This window comes from Podarcis bocagei, assembly GCF_964188305.1.
Source record: "Podarcis bocagei genome assembly, chromosome: 8".
In the NCBI taxonomy this organism is placed as follows: domain Eukaryota; kingdom Metazoa; phylum Chordata; class Lepidosauria; order Squamata; family Lacertidae; genus Podarcis; species Podarcis bocagei.
The window spans coordinates 1,525,684-1,548,576 of NC_138133.1; the positions used below are offsets into that span (position 1 = coordinate 1,525,684).

The following is a 22,893-nucleotide window of genomic DNA, read 5'->3' on the forward strand; positions in this document are numbered from 1 at the left end:
ACCTCTGTTTATAAATTTTGTCAAAAGCCTTTTTAGCATCTAGTCATAAAATTAGAAATTGGTCTTTATTTTTCTTTAAATCTACCAAATTCATCACTTCTCTAATATTATCCGCTGCTTCTCTTGTTTTATAAAACTGGTCTGGTCATTCTTAATAACAGATACTATCACTTGCTGGATTCTGTTTGCTAAGGTTGCTGATACATATGCAAACGTTTTTTATTTATGTGCATTGTTTTGCATGCTTAAGCCTCAGCTACTTAAACAGAATTTAAGTGTGAAATTTGATCTGCAGTTGTTCCTCTTGCCTTCTGGTTCAGTGGACTGCCCAGAGCATGTGTAGCAGAGCTCCAGAATCCTCACTGGCTGTTTATAATTTGGGGACATAATTCAAGGTCTGGGTTTGACCTATAATTGCTTAAATGAGTTGAATGTCAAGAAGCTGCTCTCTCAAATATTCTTTTGGGACTAGATCAACTAAGAGCACCAACACATGATCATATAGTGTTGTTTACTCAGAAGGTTTGAAATCAGAAGGTCTCATTGCTAGTATGGACCGTGGCTATTTGACGCGCCAGTGCCAGAGAAAGAGAAAAAACTTAAACATGTAGCAGAGATTCCCAAAAAATAGACCAGAGGCAATTGTACTTCATGCAGCAGAGCTTTACTTGCTACTGAAGGCAGATGAGCACTAATCCAGTACATTCAGGCTTGGCACAGTCCATAAAAATCCAGTTGCAGCACTTACAAAAACTTATAAACCTATAGCAAGACTAAACCTTAACACTAGGCATACTGTGTACAGAATACCACACCAAAAGGAAGAGAGATAGAAAGTGAAACCCAGGCTCCTTCTGGTCTATATTTATAGTCAGCATGACCTTAATTGGAAGAGATAAGAGAACCAGTTCAAAGCAGTTTCCCAGAAGGTATAACCCAAACAATCATGAAGCTTCTTTCATACAGAGAAACTTCCAGTAGCTTCCAGAACCTTCTTGAATTAATCACAATAGGAAAGATCTCTACACATCAGATCAATACTTTCTGCACTAAGAAACGCAAACGCCCTATATTAAAAATTGAAATTGGTTGTATTCCCTCACAGGGCTATAGTTTCTTTTCTCAGGCTTCCCTGTGCCTCTTACTTAAACTTTTCAGAAAAATATAATAAGCAAATAATTATCCAGCTTTATGTATAATATTCTGTATGTTCTTTCTTCCTCTTCTAGGCAGTGGCTTAAGTCTGAGGATATTCAAAGGATATCATTGCTCTTCTATAACAAAGCACTGGAAAAAGAAGTAAGTAACACTTAGCATAGAAGGGACGCGGGTGGCGCTGTGGGTTAAACCACTGAGCCTAGGACTTGCCGATTGGAAGGTCGGCGGTTTGAATCCCCGGGACGGGGTGAGCTCCCGTTGCTCGGTCCCTGCTCCTGCCAACCTAGCAGTTTGAAAGCACGTCAAAGTGCAAGTAGATAAATAGGTACCGCTCCGGCAGGAAGGTAAACGGCGTTTCCGTGCGCTGCTCTGGTTTCGCCAGAAGCGGCTTAGTCATGCTGGCCACATGACCCGGAAGCTGTACACCAGCTCCCTTGGCCAATTTGTAAAAGCAAGTCATGGCACTAGTTGTTTCTAGTTACATGGGGGTCCTCTTACCTGAATGTGTGGCCCTGTTGGTGTCTAAGTTGAGGTAGAACGGTTTTTCTCACCGGTTCTTCTATTTAATCTCCTTCCTGACATGGAGCAAAATTGGATTCCTTCTGGAAATGTAAATGATGTGCCTGTTCTCCAGATTGCAGCCTTTCGGCTCTTCCTGCAAAGCACTGTAAATTTCATAGAAGTGGCGTCTGACTGACCAGAGAACTTGAACTTTGTTGGTTTTGAGTTCTTCCACTGCTGTGTTTTATATATGCTTGTCCACCAGGCCTAACAAATCAGAGCATTTGGTCCAAACGAGAGAGTCGTCCTTCCTTTCTCTTTTTGCTCTGAATGTTTTCAGTGCTAACACACAGTGGTTATCTCCTGCTCTGTCTTCAACATTTCTGGTTCAATTATGTCAGCTTATTCTAAGGCTAGAAGTGGGCTGTTTGGGGATTTCTGGGCCAAGTTGGTTTTGCCCATTTTCCATTGCAGGGAGAAAGGGAAACATTCCATGATAAACATGTTATCCCCGTAGGCCTTGCTACAATCAACTGGGAAGCGCCCCACTAAAACGCAGCATAAGGGAGCATCAGGGGCAGTTCGATAGGACTTGCGCAAGAGAACTTATTGGTGGTTTGTTTCCTATAATTATAGTTAAAGGACCCCTGACCATTAGGTCCAGTCGTGGTCGACTCTGGGGTTGTGGCGCTCATCTCGCTTTATTGGCCAAGGGAGCCGGCGTACAGCTTCCGGGTCATGTGGCCAGCATGACTAAGCCGCTTCTGGCGAACCAGAGCAGCGCACGGAAACACCGTTTACCTTCCCGCCGGAGCGGTCCCTATTTATCTACTTGCACTTTGATGTGCTTTCAAACTGCTAGGTTGGCAGGAGCAGGGACCGAGCAACGGGAGCTCACCCCGTCGCGGGGATTCGAACCTCCAACCTTCTGATCGCCAAGCCCTAGGCTCTGTGGTTTAACCCACAGTGCCACCCACGTCCCTATAATGACAGTTACGTACCCCAAATAGTCACAGCTTTTGAGCCCCTTGTTTATGTAAAACATTTTTTGAATAAATGGTCAAGAGAGGCACAACTGTTAGTGGCAGTGCCTCCTCTTGCTGTTTCCTTTCTGGAAAACCATTGAAGAGGTACAATATAACAATATAAAATCTGTGATGGATCAGTCCAAGAGTCCATCTAGTTTCGTGCCCCCTGACCAAAGAGATGCTTCCAGGAAGCCTATCAGCTGGGCATGAAAGCAAGACCCATTTCCCATAATTGGTCCCTCTGCCACGGCACATGGTACATGGAGGGTCTGTTTAGCTACTATAGCTAAGAGCAGCTGATAAACCTGCTCTCCGTGATTTTTTCCAGTTCTTTTCTTTAAAGTCTTTGAGTTAATGGTCAGCTCAGGAAGCATAAGCCTGTGTTCTAGTAACTGAGTTAATTTTACCAACTGTTTTAAAATTATATTAGGTTTTTTTTGTAATCTCTTTCTAATTTTCTTTTAGTATAGAGCAACAACGCTTCCTGCGTTCAAGTACTATGTGACCTGTGCTTGTCTTATATTCTTCTGCATTTTTCTTGTGCAGATCCTAGTACTACCCAAGTAAGTAAGAAATTTGCACAGCTCTTTGTTTATCTCCATTCATGTTGTTGTCACCCTTTTCAGTTCTGGGAAGGTTGTGCCATTAATCCCAAATGCAATAAGGGACTGGCTGATTAAATAAATAAATAAATCCTGGCATGTAATTCTGCTTCTATTTCTGGGTGGTTTTGCCCTCCTACATCTTTCTGACCCATCAGTGCCCATTGGGACAGAGCTACAGAGCTGGCCTTCCAACACTGGTATTGCTGCAGCATACAGTGGTGCCCCGCAAGACGAACGCCTCGCAAGACGGAAAACCCGCTAGACGAAAGGGTTTTCCGTTTTGGAGGCGCTTCGCAAAACGAATTGCCCTATGGGGTTGCTTCGCAAGACGAAAAAATCTTGCGCGTCCCCGCGGGTTTTTTCCGCTCCCCCCCTTTTCCTAAGCCGCCTATCAGCTGTTCCGCTGAAAAACCCGCTTAACAGCTGATCACGGAAAGCCACTAGACCGCTGTAGCGCTAATCAATGGGCTTGCTTCGCAAGACGAAAAAATCGCTAGACGACGAGAATCGCGGAACGGATTCTTTTCGTCTTGCGAGGCACCACTGTATCTGGATGGGACTGGGATGGGACACTGTGTTGTGACACACAGAGAAATGACTGGTTTCTGGGAAAGAGCCTCTGGGTGGGAGCAGTTCAAGTCATACAAAACTGCTCAAAAGCCTTGTGCAATTCAAACCGCTGTTGAATTTCATGCATTTATAAATAGGAAACTTTCAGAATATTGGGATGGGAGCAGTAGAACAGTATGTACAGTACACTTGAATTTCCCAAAAAACAAACCACTTGTACCATCGATTGTCAGGAAGCAATTGACAAAAAACAAAAAAGAAAGAAAGAAAGAAAGAAAGAAAGAAAGAAAGAAAGAAAGAAAGAAGAAGTTCAGAAAACCCACTCGTGTTTATAAGGGCTTTCTTTCTCCTGCACCTGGTAAAAGAAAAGGGAGGGCTGCCATGGATTTTTATATTCAAAAGATGTTTTAACAATGAAGCTCTTATGCAGTCCAAGCCTCTGCACTGACTGAAATCTGTTGAAAGCTTCATGAATGTACAAAAAAAAAAGAAACCCAACCCCACAGAGTGAAAGATACTGAAATTATCAAACTCAAGTCGAAGCTCTTGAAGATAAAAATTAGCTCCCTGCAGGAATCTGTCAATGAACATCTTTCCCATACATATATTGAAATCTTAAAAACAGGGATAGACAGAAGGTACCATTGGTTAATGACAGGCTAGTTTGTAGTAGCCTACTTAATACCTCCTTGTTTCTGGGATTCTTGCAAAGAATGCTGGACTGCTTAGCTAGCTCCAATTTTGGGAGTCCCTGGGCAATACACTAGCATTGGCCCCTCAGATCTTTTTTGTTCCTACCCATGTAAAAAAGAAAATGACAGCAGCCTTCAGAAGGTACATTGTGTTTCTCCAAACCCGGTACATAAGCACATCTAGTCTTAAAGCATGTTTGTTTTGGCAAAAGGGCTTCCAGGAAAGATTGCTGCCACATGGAATGAGAGGTGTTGCCTGGAAGGAGTAAACGTCCTTGCTGCTTCCATGTTGGATAGATCATAGTCCATGTCAGAATCCACATGGGTACTCTAATAGGAAAGTTTGCAGGAGGGGTTAGTGGTGGGCCTCCAGCATTCTGGCTCCCGTCTGTGGCCAAATGGAGATCGGTGATAGATATAATTTTTAGCTTGCTTTTCTGGGCAAATGCCCATGCAAATCAGCTTGCAATCAAAAACAAAGAAAGATGAAAAGAGCAGGAATATAAAAGTTGGTGTTATTCAGCAATCCACTTCTTATTTCCTCAACAAGTGCAAATATTCATTTAGATTACTTACACCTAAAACTAATCTAACCTACAATTGTTAAAAGATCCATTCCTTAGTATTCACTCTTGTTTTGAAAATTTAAAACATACCAGAATGTACCATTGGGATTTCAATACAGCCAAAGTAGACCAATCAAGACTGAATTCATTCTGCCTATTCTTTAAGATACAATAATATATGATGCATTTTCTTTTTTCCTTTTAAGCAATTTTCAAAGGAGGCAGACCCACATGGCTGTTGCAGTCACATTAAGTGACTGCAAACGTGCTTGAACAATCCATCAACTAGAATTCCTTCTGTGTCTTTTATTTGTACATTGGTTTCTCTAACAGGCCTTTCTTCCTGTCTTGTAGAAAGTCTGCCCTTGGGATCTCCTTTGGAGCTGCCTTCCTTGTGCTCTCCTTCATTCTTTTTATCTGTTTTGCTGGACAGCTTTTGGTAGGTATTAAGAGAATGCCCTAGCAACACAATTCGTTCTGCATAAACAATGAGGCCTTAACGCCCATACAATACAGCCAAGGTTACTTTCCCTTCCTGTTAGTTTTCTGGGTGAGAAATAAACCTTTTGAGAACTTCCTTTCTTGGAGTTAATTTGCTTAACACTTTTCTCAATGATGTGAAATGCTGAAGCTTTTTCATATAGGCATTGCTATGTACTGACCTTTACTGGAGATGAAAAACTGAGAGACTTGCATTGTAGCTTGTCTGACCTGTCATAGCCAATGACATTTGCTGACAAGCATGAATAATTTTTAATTAAGTCCCCCCCCCCCCAAAAAAAAAAAATGTGTGACCAATCAAGAATTTAAACTAATATACAACATCCTGAGATAAAAGGTTCTAAACCCCGCACATCTCAGGTCACAAGTGGCTCTTGAAATTGAACAGTTTACTGTGTGGGATGGAGGGGGTGCTGTTTCAGGACCAAACTGCACAGTTTTGCTCTGGAGTGCAGGTTTCTACCCCCACACAAATGGACAGCACAGGGCCTCCAGTTCAGTTTGGGATTATAGCATGGAAGGGTAAGGGGACTTGTTTACAGGGCAAGTTGCAAGTAGGAGGCCCCTAATACAGCTTGAGTCTTCACTCACGACAGTAAGGGCCCGTCCGCACAGCTGTTTGTCCTGTGATTTCTAGCCTTTTGTATCTATCTATTATCACGGGTCCAGTAGGGTTTTTTCTTGTCCCATTGCCTTTCCTAGGAAAACACGCTGTTTCCTGCTGAATCAGGGACAAACATTAGTCTACAGAAAACTGGAAGAAATATTTGTCCCTCTTCTAATCCTAAAATAGATCTTGAAGGGGAATAAGCACGCTTTCCTGGGAGCTGTGTTTGGGGCAATCTGCTCTTCCCTCCTTTCCTTCTTTTCCCCCCATCACCTACAGGATAATTTCTCTGGTTGCAGTGCACTTCCAGTTTTCTCTGAGTGCTTAATTTTTTATTACTCTTCCCTGTTTAGCGCTGATAAAAACTGTGGTCAAATGATACATGTGCAAAATGTGTGTTCCTGCTCATTTTCTTTGATTTGTTGTGATGATTCCAATCACAGCTTTATTTTCTGTCTTTAAAAATAAGTGTTAATTAATAGGTATTGGAAGGGTCGCAGCTCCTTTTGCATATGTCAAATGATGGTTTGATTCACTGGTTTTCTGATTCTCTGACTCTCTGCCACAGGTGGGGGGAGCTGAAGGTGAAGACAAAACGAAAAGCAGACTATTGGTTATACGAAGAATGAAGGGGAAAAAACTGGGTTTTGGGGGTCTTTCCCAAGTAAAATCCAAGGCAAAAATCACAAGTGGGAACACCCAGCCCTGGACCAAATTGAAAATGGCACAAAGAGTTCTGGATTTAAGGGGAAACATGGCTGGGCCCTAAGCGTGCGTAGAAATTGTACTCAAGGCCAGAACTACACAGTTAAGGCCACATATAGTTATGCACTGAGAAAAAGAAGTCTAAAGTCTCTATGGGAACACAGAACTTGTTCTACCGGATCCTGACCCCAGGAGTTCCATTGCAGCACAACCACCACCACTGGTAACTCGGCTTATCAAAACTTTGGGTCAGTGTTCTCAGGACAATGAATCAAAATGAAGAAACTACTTTAAGGAGATCCAGGCTCTGAATGTTACTTATCCCAGCAAGAGGAAAATGAGATTGTCCTGCAGTTGCAGGGAATCCAGCTAACACTGACCAGATATAGGTATCACTGGGTGCTGACTACATTGCAGTAACATACTTTGTCTCCTGTTTTCCCCAAATGTTTCAGAAGAAGAGAGCAGCTGAAGAAGCCTGCATCTCAGCTAGGAAGAAGAACTTGACTGGGGGTTTAGTAGGGATTTGAGACTTTGGGGCTTTGGACAACTAGGGCAACGTCCCTCATTGTTAGTGGCATTATATCCTAGCCTGCTCTCAAGCATTTTACTTGCACTTTTGTGCATCTGTTTGGAGCTTGAAGCTGGCAAGTCAGTGCATCTACTTGCAAATGCAAATGGATGGATTTGTCCCTTGTGGAGTGCACTTGCACCACAAGTAGGTAAAGAGTACCCAGGAACAAATGAGAAAGAGAAAAGACAAAATCAGATCAAATGAAGCCATGATGGAGGTGCTGCAGCGGAGGCTGCTCTCAAACTGTGCTAGACAAAAAGTGCCTTAAGACAAAAGTTGTGCTCAGAATGAAAGGATGGCTTTTGATTGTTTTCTTTCTCTGAAGAGGTAATTACATTACTGCAAAGGTGTTTTGTGTTCCTCCCTCTAAGGAACATTCACATTTCCTTCCTGTACAGTCATCATCATATTATTACAAAAAGGAGATATTTTAAGGGAGGCCTGGCATTTTTTATATTAATTCCAGTCTCCTTTGCAGCTGCCTGTCTTTTGCTTTCAGTAATACTTTTTATCTGTTTTGCTGAATAGCTCAGTAGGTGCTGGGAGCATGTTGCTTTTCTTAGAACCTCAATTCCAGTAATGAGGCCGTAATATCTCAACATTATTGAAGACCACCTTATAAAGAAAAATTCCTTCAGCATAATATCCTTCTTCGTAGCTTGGGTAAGGAAACAGATCGCTGAGGACTTTCTTCCCTGGAGTTAATTTACTTTTACTTACCAACCTGTGGTGATTTCTAGAGTTCACATCACTCACTGTTGTCAAGACTGCAGGCAATTTATTTCTCGCCCATTGTGTTTTCTGTTAAATGAAACTGTCTTACTAGCTGGACGGTTTTTCCAAAGCGACTTGGTTTTTGATGTATAGGAGGAAAAAAGCAAAAAGGGTATGTGACCTGATGTGTCCCTGATTGTTACTTAGCAGATGGATGCCAAATATCTCTTGAGCTTGAAATGTACAGATAGTTTTCAGGTCAGAGCTGTTCCTACTCCAAGTAATGCCAAATAAAAGAACAGGAGGAACCTGGAAAAAATAAAGCATTCATTCTAGTGAAAGGCACAAAGATAACCCCCCCCCCCCCCGTTCTTAATGCAGTACCTTTATTGAATGGTGCAGCTCTCTTCAAACATAAACTTTTTTGGTTAAAAGTAACTTTTATCAATGCTGATAAAAGGTTCCATGAAAGTGGTTAGGTAAGTGGTGTTAGTGTAATAAAACTGGTATGTAGACATTTAGGGTATGTTGTTAAAGCAGCCATGCTACCGAAGGCAGAGATTTATTTCATACGCTTTTCAATGTCTTAACAATGTGGAGCATTGTTGGGTGGAATAGCAAACATTTTCAGGGATGCACCCTTGAAATAGTTCAGTGTTAGGTGTGGCAGACATCCTGAGCCAGACATCCTGGAGAGCCAGACATCCTGGAGAGTGAAGTCAAATGGGCCTCAGAAAGCATTGCAAATAACAAGGCCAGTGGAAGTGATGGTATTCCAGCTGAACTATTTAAAATTTTAAAAGATGATGCTGTTAAGGTGCTACACTCAATATGCCAGCAAATTTGGAAAACTCAGCAGTGGCCAGAGGATTGGAGAAGATCAGTCTACACCCCAATCCCAAAGAAGGGCAGTGCCAAAGAATGCTCCAACTACCGCACAATTGCACTCATTTCACACGCTAGCAAGGTTATGCTTAAAATTCTACAAGGAAGGCTCAAGCAGTATGTGGACCGAGAACTCCCAGAAGTGCAAGCTGGATTTCGAAGGGGCAGAGGAACCAGAGACCAAATTGCAAACATGTGCTGGGTTATGGAGAAAGCTAGAGAGTTCCAGAAAGACATCTACTTCTGCTTCATTGACTATGCAAAAGCCTTTGACTGTGTTGACCACAGCAAACTATGGCAAGTTCTTAAAGAAATGGGAGTGCCTGATCACCTCATCTGTCTTCTGAGAAATCTTTCAGTTTCTGAGAAACAAGAAGCTACAGTTAGAACTGGATATGGAACAACTGATTGGTTCAAAATTGGGAAAGCAGTACGGCAAGGCTGTATATTGTCTCCATGCTTATTTAACTTATATGCAGAATTCATCATGCGAAAGGCTGGGCTGGATGAATCCCAAGCCGGAATTAAGATTGCCGGAAGAAATATCAACAACCTCAGATATGCAGATGACACAACCTTGATGGCAGAAAGTGAGGAGAAATTAAAGAACCTTTTATTGAGGGTGAAAGAGGAGAGTGCAAAATATGGTCTGAAGCTCAACATCAAAAAAACGAAGATCATGGCCACTGGGCCCATCACTTCCTGGCAAATAAAAGGGGAAGAAATGGAGGCAGTGAGAGATTTACTTTCTTGGGCTCCATGATCACTGCAGATGGTGACAGCACCCACAAAATTAAAAGAGGCCTGCTTCTTGGGAGAAAAGCAATGGCAAACCTAGACAGCATCTTAAAAAGTAGAGACATCACCTTGCCAACAAAGGTCCGTATAGTAAAAGCTATGGTTTTCCCATTAGTGATGTATGGAAGTGAGAGCTGGACCATAAAGAAGGCTGATCGCCGAAGAATTGATGCTTTTGAATTATTGTGCTGGAGGAGACTCTTGAGAGTCCCATGGACTGCAAGAAGATCAAACCTCTCCATTCTGAAGGAAATCAGCCCTGAGTGCTCACTGGAAGGACAGATCCTGAAGGTGAGGCTCCAAGACTTTGGCCACCTCATGAGAAGAGAAGACTCCCTGGAAAAGACCCTGGTGTTGGGAAAGATGGAGGGCACAAGGAGAAGGGGATGACAGAGGATGAGATGGTGGGACAGTGTTCTCGAAGCTACCAGCATGAGTTTGACCAAACTGCGGGAGGCAGTGGAAGACAGAAGTGCCTGGCATGCTCTGGTCCAGGGGGTCACGAAGAGTCGGACACGACTAAATGACTAAACAACAACAAGGTGTGGCAGAAGGACCCGGACAAAACTTGTGGTGCTACTCATGTGCCCTGTGACAAACGGAAGAAAATGTGGAAGAAGCCGAAGGGTGGATAGGCCCTCTGTCACATGTTCAGTTGCCTTTAGTTCGTTGCTTTTTAAATAAAAGTTAAAGGGATGGAGAGAAATGTCCCCCATGGGAATTTTGCAATGTGTGTTCATGGCAAGTAATCTAAGCAGAAACTGAGAGAGAATGAAATGAAGTAGGTTATGGATAAATGGCTGATGCTCCTTCTGGGCTGATCATGTCATAATAATTTTAGTTTATTTTAGCAGTTTTTTAATTTAATTGTAGCTGAGTTTTACTTATGTGAAAGTGGAAAGCAGTTATGGCAACTTCAGTTTTAAATGTTTTTATAGAATCCGTTCACATGTATCTGAAATAAAAGTGCTCAAGACTGAGATGTTGATAGTGGGGACTTTTGTAGTACTGAAAGCTTTTATGGTTTAATTTTTTTATGATGTCATACTCTTCCCAGAGAGGTCTGCCTGGTTAGATTTATTGTAGTCCTTACAAGGCAAATGAAATAACTTTTCATGCTGCTTGGCTTTAGGGCTCTGTGAGTCGAATGGTTTTTAATACTGCGTTTATCATTCTGCTATTAATGTTTAGTATTGCTAATGGGTTTTTAACATGTCTGGATCCTTTCTTTAATATACTGTGAATTTTAAAATTATGCTACACTTGCTAGCTACTCTGGAGTCTCTGCATTTGCCAAAAAATGAAATAAGAACTCTCTGATCCCCTGATCCTACATAAGACTCAGTTGATCAGTGACCTTTGCACTTAATTCCCATTTTATCTACTGTTGTGGTTAGCCAGTCATTTCCTACCTTACAGCTCCAGTATGGAAATAGTTGCAATTCAGTGCACATTTTAATCCACTCAAGAACAATTCATCAATGTGTTTGAGCAATGCTTGAGACCCTCTCCTCATGTTCTTGCTGTTTAAAATTGTGAGAATTCTTGTTTGAAGCTAACGTGGAAGAAACAGATTATTCATAGAGATGCATTTTCCTGTATTCCGTGTACAGCAGTGCAAGAAGAAAGTCTCGGCCTCACTGATGTGGATCTTGAAGTCCTCCGGAGTCATCGCAAACCACCCCTGGCCACGTATCCTGCTCACTTTGATAACAACAGCTATAATATTAACAATGGCTGTATTCAATATGGTAAGTTGAACGGGATTTTGTTTCCATTGCTATTTTTCTATCTTTCTGTGATGCTTGTTACATGCAGCAGTTTCACTCGGGTTTGGGGTTGACTCAACCTGCCCCCAAAGTTGCGCACTCTGGTTAGCCTTGCCCCTGGTGTCCCCACATACGGTGATAACATCTGCAAGGAAAGAGCTGTACATGCAGAGCCCTCTCTGTGCAGATGTTTGCAGTGGGGCCAGGGCTTACCAAAGAGTCCGGTGCTGGGGCTGGCTTGTTGACAGAGCTCCACTTGTGGATTGATGCAACTTTGGGGTCAGATCACCTGAATAGAGCTAATATAAATAAAGAAATGGGGCAAAGCCAGTGTCTGAGGAAACAAAGGAGTTGAAGAAAGGAGGCGCCGAGGAAGAAATAGGCCTAGAGAAAAATCTTAAAGGTCCGACTCTGGGGTTGTGCGCTCATCTCATTTAAGAGGCCAGGAGCCAGCGCTGTCCGAAGACACTTCCGGGTCACGTGGCCAGCGTGACGAAGCTGCTCTGGCGAGCCAACGCAGCACACGGAAACGCCGTTTACCTTCCCGCTATAAAGCGGTACCTAGGTTGCTAGGTCAATGATCTTGACCTCAACTAGTCTGCTGTACCTTTGACAATTTCCAGAGGGGTACCGTGTCACTCTCGTTGCATAAAAACCAACAAAGAGTTCTGCGGCACCTTAAAGACAATAAATTTATTATGGTATCAGCTTTTATGGACTACCACCCACCTCGTCAGATACAACAAATCTTTCTTGCTAAGCACTGTTGCACATTTCAGGTCTCCAGAACCTGAAGGTTCATAGTCCTGGGCCAAAGCAAGATAGACTGAGGTAGTTGTTGTCCCACCCCCATGGGGGCATTAAAGGCTGTTTGAAGATGAATTATTGTCCCTTTTGCCTCTAAAGGTGGTAGGTTCATGTCTCGTTTTTCCAGATCCTAAGAGATTTCATGTTTGTCCTAGTTTTTCTTGGACGATGATGGTGTGCTTGAATTCCTCTCCATGCTAAATACATCAAATGCAAGTTCTCTGAATGCAAGCAGTCATATCCTCTCATATATGCAAGACAACTATTTTTTCCTTCCAGTAAGTTCATATTATATTTCTTATTTGTATAAGCTTGTTCCAGTACCGTCAATAGAGCCAGAAAGACTAAGGTCCACTTTGGAGGCACCTCTTAACGTTCCCTCCATAGTTGCTACTGCTATGCAAAGGTTTCCATTCAAAGGAAATGTCACACCTTCCTAGGAGCTGTTAGACATTCTAGCAAAGGGCCTTGGGGAAAGAAGTTCTGCTGGGTTCACTGGGACAAACTCCCAAGTGAGTGTACATAGGATTGGAGTCTTTTAGTCCAGTCCTAACTACATTTGCATGAACGTCCATGCTCCTTCAGGTTCTTCAATTAAGGAGACTAAGGAGCAGGAAACCAGCAGGCAGTGCCAGCCTTTGGTTGGTTGTAAATGTGGGGGCAGGTTGAGCGTGGGGGGGGGCACCGCCCTGTTGGCCTTAATGGAGGAACCTCCACTGTCCTGAACCAAGAGGGAGGGGCTATTGTGTAGGTCCTTCTCATCCAGTTGTCTCCTGGTTGGGAAGCAAGTACAACAATTATGCAGGATGGACCTGGGGAATTTATTATGTGGTTCCAGCGTTTTAAATGTCACCACAGTGGCATGGGATGAAACCACAGAAACCATTGTGATAATGCACCCTCCGATCTCATGGCGCATGTGAAAATAGGCTCTTGTGCATGGAAAACTCACTTGTCATGGAGAAAACTTGGATTCTTCACCCTGACACACACACTGTATGTGTGAATTTATTTTTATTTATTTTCTACTTGAGGGCACAACCCAACCACAGATTAGTGAGAACTAGGCCTTAGCTGCAAACTAAATCCAAATATTTGCTTTCCTTTTCCAGTACTTCATCTATAGCTGCATCCTGGGCTTGATTTCCTGTTCTGTTTTCCTCCGGATAAATCATGAGCTGAAAATGGCAATCATGCTGCTTGCTCTGGTGGCCTATAATGTCATTCTTCTGCACACACATGGCTCTGTGCTGGACAACTACAGCAAATCCCTCTATACAATGGCCCCTCTGAAAAGGTAGGCCAGCGAATCTGAGCCTCAGGGAAGGAGCTGCTTAGGATCAAACTAGGTTTTGTTAGAGCCACAGAGCTGCCTGCACTGCGCTCCTCCTCTGGTAATGTGTAGTAGTCGAACAAAAGTGGCATGACATCAACATACTTTGTAGGCTCATCCACACTCCTGATTGTCCTGTGCCTAGAAATCACAGGGCCGAGAGGTTTTCTGCTTCTCCTGTGCTTTCTATGCACGGATCCAAGCCGTTTCCCTTTTGCCCTGGAGCTTTCCCCGGGGAAACCTGCTCTTTAGCACTGATGGGGCAGGTGGGGCTTGTCAAGCTGGGAAGGGAGCCCACCTGGGAGAAGGAAAACTGATTCTATACCTCCACTGCCTTGTGGGATGTCTTTGGGAAAAGAAAAGGCTAAGGAGTGAATTCCACACAGATCCAGAATGGAGTTGGATGGTGCCTTGTGTGCCTCCTTCTGGTAATTCCATCAGCCAAGCTGGTGTCAAACGCATTGCCCTGCTTTCCTTTGGACCACATCAGTGAAGCTGAGGTGGGTCTTGTCCTCTTGGCAGCTCATGACCTCCATATACACTGTCCAGTGAGTGTGGGGAGGTCACTTCGGTACTGCTACTGGAGCAAAAAGAACGCAGGAGGCAGAAGTTACAAGGTGCCGGTTTCTGCTGCCACAGCAGGCACTGTGATCCTTCAGCAGTTTGACTTCACCCCTGGAGATGCACTCCATTGCTTCATGAGACAGATGGATGCCAACAACAGTGCTGAACTGGATCAGACATCACTCCGTGGAAAACCCAATGGATGTTTTCGCTACCGGAACTCTAAAGAGCAGGTTTCCCCATGGGAAAGCAGGGGGACCAGCAGAAGTGTGGACAAGCCCTGTGTTAGCCTGCTGGTTATGTGGGGTGTGGAGATCCACAGTATGGCGATGTCACATCACACATGGGCTCAGCAGTGGCAGCTCTGTCCCCCTTTAAAACCTAGTTTTGCCCCTGCTTCCTGGAGGAGGGAGGAAAAAACAATTGCGTTCAGTTCAGCTGTTTGGTTTAGGTTTTATAAGTAGCATGACAAAATAAAAATAATGCAAATATCGCTAAGCAGGCAAGGGCAATAACAAGCAGGGCACGCGTTAATTTTCAGGATTGCAGAATTGACCCATTAAATATGGAAACTCTGTCTCCAGATTTGTCAGGCTAGCAAGAGATAATGTTCTCTAGCATTAGTGATTATATGTGCAATTACTGTGGCATTATTCATAGGAAACTAATATGTTCCACAAATGAGGTATTTAATTTTCTTTACCGTGACCAAAATTTCATTCTCTCAATACAAATTTCTTCAAAGGAAATGTGATTCATAAATGAAATAAATAAATAAAAATAAAGATCATAACTCTAGTTATCTGATCTCTTTATGAAAAGGGGCATGGGAACAAATAACAGTCTGAAAGCTTTGTGCGCCTGGTCTGACCCTACTAGAGCGTAAATTGTTCCTCGTATCCTATATAGTTCCTCTTTGCAGCAGATGTATGTGTTGTCTGGAATCTTGCTGCAATAAAACTAATGGCAAGGGGGAGATCCCAAAATACGTTGGAAACTAGTCAGTCAGAGAGAAAACTTGACTTACTTTCATTGAACCCTTCTCATACATTTGCTCACATCAGAAAGCAGCCTGAAGTGTTATAGTGCAAGAAATGCTTTACAGCTTGTATTTCATAGTATAATCTGGTCCTCCATCGCAGCAACTCAAAGGAAGGTGGACAGGCCAGAATATGAATAGCATTTTTGTTTTCCTGCCAATTCTACTTACGCATTTGCTTTCACAGACCAGGGATACTGAAAGATCTCAAGACAATGGGCTCCGTGTCCCTCTTCATTTTCTTCATCACTCTGCTGGTACTCAGCAGGCAGGTAGGAACCTCCATCTTTTCCCACCTTTTCATACCACTTGAAAGGTTCGCTCTGCGTTTGTTTAGGAGGCTCCCACTGTTTCTCGCTTACTGCATTGTCACAGTTACCTCTCGCATTGAACAGCTGGATCGCCTTATGCCTGTTAGACAAAATGTTGTGGCATGAAACAATCACCAGAGAACCCAGTTGAACATCGTATTGGTTCTGAGGTGTGAAATAATTAAATCTTCTTTGAAATTGTCATTTTTTACACCTTTAAACCCTAGAAGCTTGCCTTGAGATTTTTGCTCAGATTCCATTTGTTTGTGTACAACTTGCCTCCCCGCCCCATTTAGATCCATAGTGGTAAGCAGCCACGCAGGTTTATTTGTTTTATTGTTTACAGCATCTTGATCATACAGTGTTGTTCAGAAAAACTTGTTCTGGAAACCTCTATTCATAGTATCAAGAATTTTGTTTGCATGTTGCTTTGTATTTAGTGTAGGTTGCAAGACCAAGAAAAGTTGTTTATTTATTATTACGTTTATAGCCTGCCTTCCCTTCAAGGATCTCAAGGTTTTGTGAACATTTTACCCCCAGCCACAAGGTCACCAAATGAGCTTCATGGTGGAGTGGAGATTTAAAACTGGGTTTTCCTAGTCCATCCCTCTAACCACTACCCCACATTGGCACCATAAGAAATGCTGTGATGATATGCTTCTCAGTTGTTGGTGAAAGCTAGTCAGCTATAGGTACAAAGAGCAGGGCCTTTTCTGTGGTGCCCCCTCTCAGTTGGTGGAACTTAATTCTAGGCTAAATGAGGCAAGCTGACGTCTTTAAACAAGCTCTATAGACACCTCTTTAGGATTGTCTTCGTGCTTTGCTGTGCATTGGGCTCTTTTTAGATCCCTGCATTGTAGGGGGTTGGACTTTGGGGTCCCTTCCAACTCTACAATTCTATGAGTCTGTGATTAAAATATAAGGTTGATTGTTGGGCTAGACTAGTTGGGCCTTGTGGCCAAGGCTCATTTTAGTCCTACATTTATTTGTCATCAGAATCAGAGTTGTTTATTGTTGTATTTTAAATCTTGTTAAACTGCTGTGTGAGATTATTGTTCTGAAAAGTAGCACGTAAACCTTTTCAATTAATACATGAATACATTCTTGCTTTTTGTAGATGAACTCTAATATAAAACAGAGTATGTTGTTACTTGTAAAACTAAACAGTCAACTTTTTGAAAATGACAATTTCTATAGCATTGAGCTTCTCACATAATTATCTATATAATTATTCTATAGCATTGAGCTTCTCACATAATTATATAGGGCCTGCCTTAGTGACTTTGTTCTGAAGTCTACCTGGATCCAATTGAAGAGGGTGTAAATAGGACGTGCCCTGCCAAGCCACTTCCCCACCTCCTTGTTTTTACTAGAGATCTACTTGACAGCACTCATTGCCAAAGTTCATGCGCTGGTTACTTCAGGGCTGGATTACTGCAAGGCACTCTGTGTGGGGCTTCCCTCACACTTGACCCAGAGGCTACTTTTGGTGCAGGATGCTGCAGCACAATTGCTGACGGGAGTGAGGCCCTTTCAGGATACAGCACCTGTCATAGCTGATAACTTACAGATTTGAAAATAAGGGACCAACAGCCTCAAAAATAAGGGATCAGCAGCCAAAATAAGGGATTTTGGCTTAGTTTATACAGGAGTCCATCCAGCACTCATGCAGCCATGCTGCTTTGGCTGCGACTGGGTTTTGCAGGGGGTTGGACTAGATGATCCTAAGGGTCTACAACCCCCACCAAAGAAGAGGGGCAGACAAAACTGATGAACGACGTAGAGATGGCAAAGCTTACAGGCAGAATTAGAAACCAGGAAGAATCATAGAATCATAGAGTTGGAAGAGACCACAAGGGCCATCGAGTCCAACCCCCTGCCAAGCAGGAAACACCATCAGAGCACTCCTGACATATGGTTGTCAAGCCTCTGCTTAAAGACCTCCAAAGAAGGAGACTCCACCACACTCCTTGGCAGCAAATTCCACTGTTGAACAGCTCTTACTGTCAGGAAGTTCTTCCTAATGTTTAGGTGGAATCTTCTTTCTTGTAGTTTGGATCCATTGCTCCGTGTCCGCTTCTCTGGAGCAGCAGAAAACAACCTTTCTCCCTCCTCTATGTGACATCCTTTTATATATTTGAACATGGCTATCATATCACCCCTTAACCTCCTCTTCTCCAGGCTAAACATGCCCAGCTCCCTTAGCCGTTCCTCATAAGGCATCGTTTCCAGGCCTTTGACCATTTTGGTTGCCCTCCTCTGGACACGTTCCAGTTTGTCGGTGTCCTTCTTGAATTGTGGTGCCCAGAACTGGACACAGTACTCCAGGTGAGGTCTGACCAGAGCAGAATACAGTGGCACTATTACTTCCCTTGATCTAGATGCTATACTCCTATTGATGCAGCCCAGAATTGCATTGGCTTTTTTAGCTGCCGCGTCACACTGTTGGCTCATGTCAAGTTTGTGGTCAACCAAGACTCCTAGATCCTTTTCACATGTACTGCTCTCAAGCCAGGTGTCACCCATCTTGTATTTGTGCCTCTCATTTCTTTTGCCCAAGTGCAATACTTTACATTTCTCCCTGTTAAAATTCATCTTGTTTGTTTTGGCCCAGTTCTCTAATCTGTCAAGGTCGTTTTGAAGTGTGATCCTGTCCTCTGGGGTGTTAGCCACCCCTCCCAGTTTGGTGTCATCTGCAAATTTGATCAGGATGCCCTTGAGTCCATCATCCAGGTCGTTGATAAAGATGTTGAATAAGACCGGGCCCAAGACAGAACCCTTTAATAAAGATCTCTTTAATAAAGAATGGGGAAAGTTTATAATTTAGTTGAAAAGCTATTGTAAAGAGTTACATACATTGGTAGGATTGACAGAAAACTTGTAGTAAAAATTTGAACTATGGATGGACAAATGATTTATAAAAATAGAGTTATGAGAGGGATGCAGAGGGGGAAATCACTACATTAAGATGCTGCACTGGTTGGAGGGGATGCTAAGCAGCATGTCGGGGCTGCCGTCGTCCTGGTGCCAGGAGTTCCATCGGCCCTTCCCCGCCCGAGGGGGGGAAGGGAGAGACTCTTGCCCACGGCGCCTGCGAGCCTGGCATGAGGCGGTTGTGCCGCGGCCGCTGCAGCACTGCCCTTCTGCGTCCCTCCCCATCCCCTCCTCTTCCTCCTCCCTCAGGCTGCCTCCTCAGCTGCCGCTGCCGCCTATGGCTTCCCCTGGCAGCGTGGCAGAAGTCTCGCAAGAGAGGGGCTGCCTGCCCACCCCTCGCCACCCGTCTCCTCACGACACGCCCCTGAGGGGGAAAAGGGAGAGGCGGAGACACGGCAGCTCGTGCGCGTGCTCTCTCTCTCTCACTCTCTCGAGGCGGAGGACCCCGAGCTGCTGCTTCCCTCCCGAGCCGGGCGAGCAGGAAACCCGGGAAATTTAAGGGACATCATCAATCCAGGACAGCAGCGGGAAATGGCGCTGGGATAAGGGAGTTTCCCACCAAAAAGGGACGGTTGACAGCTATGGCGCCTGTGCTCAGAGACCTGCACTGGTTGCTGATCTGCTGCCAGGCTGAGTTCATGGTGTCACTGTTAGTATACAATGTCATGGGACAAAGACACATGAGAGCAGAAGCAGCCAAGCAGGCTGGGAGGTGCTGGGACTGCACAGTCATTTGAGCCTAGTCAAGTTCTCCAGGCCTAACTGCTAACTGGGGAGTCCCTCTGGCCGGGGACTCGGCAGCCAGTTTCTCTTTGTGCTCTCTGTAAGTTTTCAGTCAGAGTCCGTCTGCCTCAGCTGTGAGCAGAGCAGTATGTAATCTCAGGCAAACTGTTTGGAACCATGTTGTTTATGAAGAAGTTTATTTTAACTCAGTAAAGCTCTTATTCTTTAAAACTCTGCATTATTAATTTACTCCGTGCGTCATACAAAGCCATTAACAACTTGGGCCAGTTTACCTACGAGGTCCTCTGACCCTGTCTGTGCCCTCTCAGCTGCCTCGGTCGGTGGATTTGGCACTATTACAGGCGCCTTCGTAAGAAATTTGTTGTTTTGTGTGGCTGCGCCTAGACTTTGGAACTCCCTGCCTCTTGAGATCAAGCAAGCGCCTTCACTGTACTTTTTTTGGCACATGCTGATAACATTCCTGTTTAAACAAGCCCTACTCAGATGCTTAGAAAGTTGAGGTAATTCTAATCTGCTTTAGTATTTTAACTTTTGTATGTTTTAAAGCAGAACTATTACTTGATTTTACTGTTTCATCTTTTTGTAAACCGCTCTAAGGTTTTTTATAATCAAGCGGAGTATAAAGTTTATGAAATAAGTAAGTAATGTTGTCCCTTACCACATTTTGTGTCAGTGTTGTGTGGTGAAGCACTTTGATTTTCCCAGTCCTGAACCTATTGCCAGTCCATCCCCTCTAGAAATATGTCACCCAAAGATTCATAAAGCAGATCTGTTTTATGTCAGCTAAAACGAGAGCAAAAAAGGAGCAGCATTGCTGTTGTTTTGCTTTGCCTCTTTGCCTGACTCTCCTTAGTGCTGCCTCAGCAGGACTGCAGATTTGTTGCCTTGCCTTGCTCTGTGTTTTTGCACTGCCGTGCCAATGGGGCTTAGCTGGGCCAGCAGTAACCAGCCCAAGACTGGGGGCTGTTTAATTCCATCCAGATATTGTTCTCCTGTGGGCTGTGTCAATATTGTGCTGGTGGAATGCAATTTAATTGAAACTCTCCTTGCCACTCTGGAATATTAATACTGTGATAAAGTACCTTATTAAGCTTTGAGTAGACTTTAACTCTTATTTGGTGGCTAGTGCTGAGCAAGAGGAGTATTTTAATTTGCTGTTGAGTTGCAGACAAGGTCAGATCTTGTGAATCTTTCGCCAGCCCCACAACCTCAACCTCTCCTGGCATGTAACATGGTTCATAGGCAACTAGTGCTTGAATCATAGAATTGCAGGGTTGGAAGGGACTGCAAGGGTCATCTAGTCCAACCCCCTGCAGTGCAGGAATCTTTTGCCCAACATGGAACTCGAACCCATGACCCTGAGATGAAGAGTCTCCTGCTCTACTGACTGAGCTATCCCAGTTAGCTGCTGGATTGCACGGTGCGCACGCACACATCTATTCCAGTGCAATCTTTGTTCTTTCAAAAAAATGTTTTATTTAGATTATTTTTAAAATCTGTATACAATATTTTGCCATCTTTTATTATAATTTTTTAAAAGTATATTTTTATTGAATAGTTTTAACAGACAAATTATCAATCAATATAACCAATTACATTCCCCCCTTTTATTCCCTCCCATTCCTTCCTCTCCCACCCTCCAGAGGCTTCCCTCAGCTCCACACTCTGATTTGTTTGCACATATTATTCTCTGCATGTTAAAAAGTTATACATATCATTACCTTATCTATCCTATGTTCTACTAATAAATTTGTGGATGTTTATTCAAAACCTGCCAAGTCTTTTTGTTGTCTTTTTAAATAGTTTGTAAAAAGTTCCCATTCTTCCTTGAAGTCACGGTTGTCCTTCTCTCGTAGTTTATATGTTAATTTGTCCTAAAATCCCTAACAAAAATGCTTCTGGTTCTTTTACAAATGTCATTTTGAACATTTTTTTCAGTTCATTATATTTCATCTCCCAATTTTTTTTAACCTCTACATTCCCACCATATATGATACAAAGTACCTTCTTTTTCCTTACATTTCCAACATATATTTGACACAGTTTATACATTTTTGCCATTTTTACTGGTGTGATATACCATCTATACATCTTTTTCATATGCAGTGGTGCCTCGCAAGACGAATGCCTCGCAAGACGAAAAACTCGCTAGACGAAAGGGTTTTTCGGTTTTGCGTTGCTTCGCTAGACGAATTTCCCTATGGGCTTGCTTCGCAAGACGAGAACGTATTGCGCTTTTTTCGTAAAGCCGCTTGAAGAGGCGCAGTTGCGACGGACCGTGCTTCGCAAGACGAAAAACATCGCAAGACGAAAAGACTCGCGGAACGAATTATTTTCGTCTTGCGAGGCACCACTGTAGTTTTCCTTCAGAAGAGAACAGTCTGTAAATTTCAAATATACCGTATTTTTCGCACTATAGGACGCTCCGGACCACAGGACGCACCTTGTTTTAGAGGGGGAGAACAAGGGGAAAAAAATCTCCCCCTCTCTGCGCAGCGCCCCTTCAGCGAAGCGGCAGGGGAAATGGAGCCCCTTCCATTTCTCCTCCCACTTGGCTGAAGAGGCACTGTGCAGCTCTCCATCTCTGCGTTTTTCTTCTTCCATATTTCACCAAGAACACTTTTATTAAACATGAAAGATGCCAGGATGGTAAAAAAAGAAAACACCAGAAAACCTATGCTGCATTTTAAATTCCTCTTTGCAAAAGGGCTAAAGCAAGACATTTAAATGTCCCACCAGTGCAGAGTTCCCTTTTAGTTTGTCCTGCATCTCTTTATTTCAAGAAAAAGCAGAAGTGAAATTTAAAGCTGCTTGCATGGTTTATGAGCACGTTTAAGGATTTCCTGATACCACCAGTTCTCAGCTGAGCTAAAAATAGTTTGCAAGAGCTTTGCGATCTCTGATAGCCTAGTATCTCTCTCTCCCCCTTTTTCGTAGTTCTTTTACACATATAGGTTGTGGGGATGATGTAGCCCTCCATATATTGTTGGGCTCCAGCTTCCATCAGCCAGCGGTGATGGGATTTGTAGCCCAGCAACACCTGGAATGTCACAGCTTCGCCATCCCTGATTTTGGTTTCGTTCCCATGTAAGCTAAGTGTGCCATCAAGTGCAGCTACAGTTGGATTGCTGCGCCTGAGGCTGCAACAGCCGGCACACTTATCTTGGGCGTGAGATTCCCTCAGCATCGCTGAGACTTGCTTCTGAGTAGACCAGAGAGGCTTGCCCTCTGGCCCCGCGAACTAAGCGTGAGCGCCATTGAGTTCAATAGGAACCTTCGACGCAACGCGCCTTTCCTCGGTGCAGCCCTGCACAGGATCTGCTTCCTCGTTCAGGTTTGCATCCTCCCCCAATGCAATGGCGGTGCAACCAGGAGCGGATCCCCCACCCCGGAAGAGCGCCCCTTCCCTCCCAAATTGGCCGTGCGCTCCAGAAAAGGGGGGGAGAGACGCGCCGCTTGCCCGCCTCACCCAGCCTGGACGGGGGCGG

The 22,893-nt window shown here is 43.8% G+C and overlaps 1 protein-coding gene across 2 annotated transcripts in view; it reads left to right on the forward strand.

Moving 5' to 3' along the window:
- The window catches only part of ADCY2 (adenylate cyclase 2), a gene marked incomplete at its 5' end in the record, with an annotated part of 155,653 nt that overhangs the window by 105,374 nt on the left and 27,386 nt on the right, over positions 1–22,893 (forward strand). For both annotated transcript variants that reach the window (XM_081205960.1, XM_081205961.1), the window contains 7 exons: positions 1,230–1,299; positions 3,153–3,250; positions 5,475–5,559; positions 11,518–11,655; positions 12,636–12,758; positions 13,593–13,777; positions 15,604–15,688. In XM_081205960.1, coding sequence (XP_081062086.1) covers positions 1,230–1,299; positions 3,153–3,250; positions 5,475–5,559; positions 11,518–11,655; positions 12,636–12,758; positions 13,593–13,777; positions 15,604–15,688 — 784 coding nt within the window. The remainder of the gene's footprint in view (positions 1–1,229; positions 1,300–3,152; positions 3,251–5,474; positions 5,560–11,517; positions 11,656–12,635; positions 12,759–13,592; positions 13,778–15,603; positions 15,689–22,893) is intronic.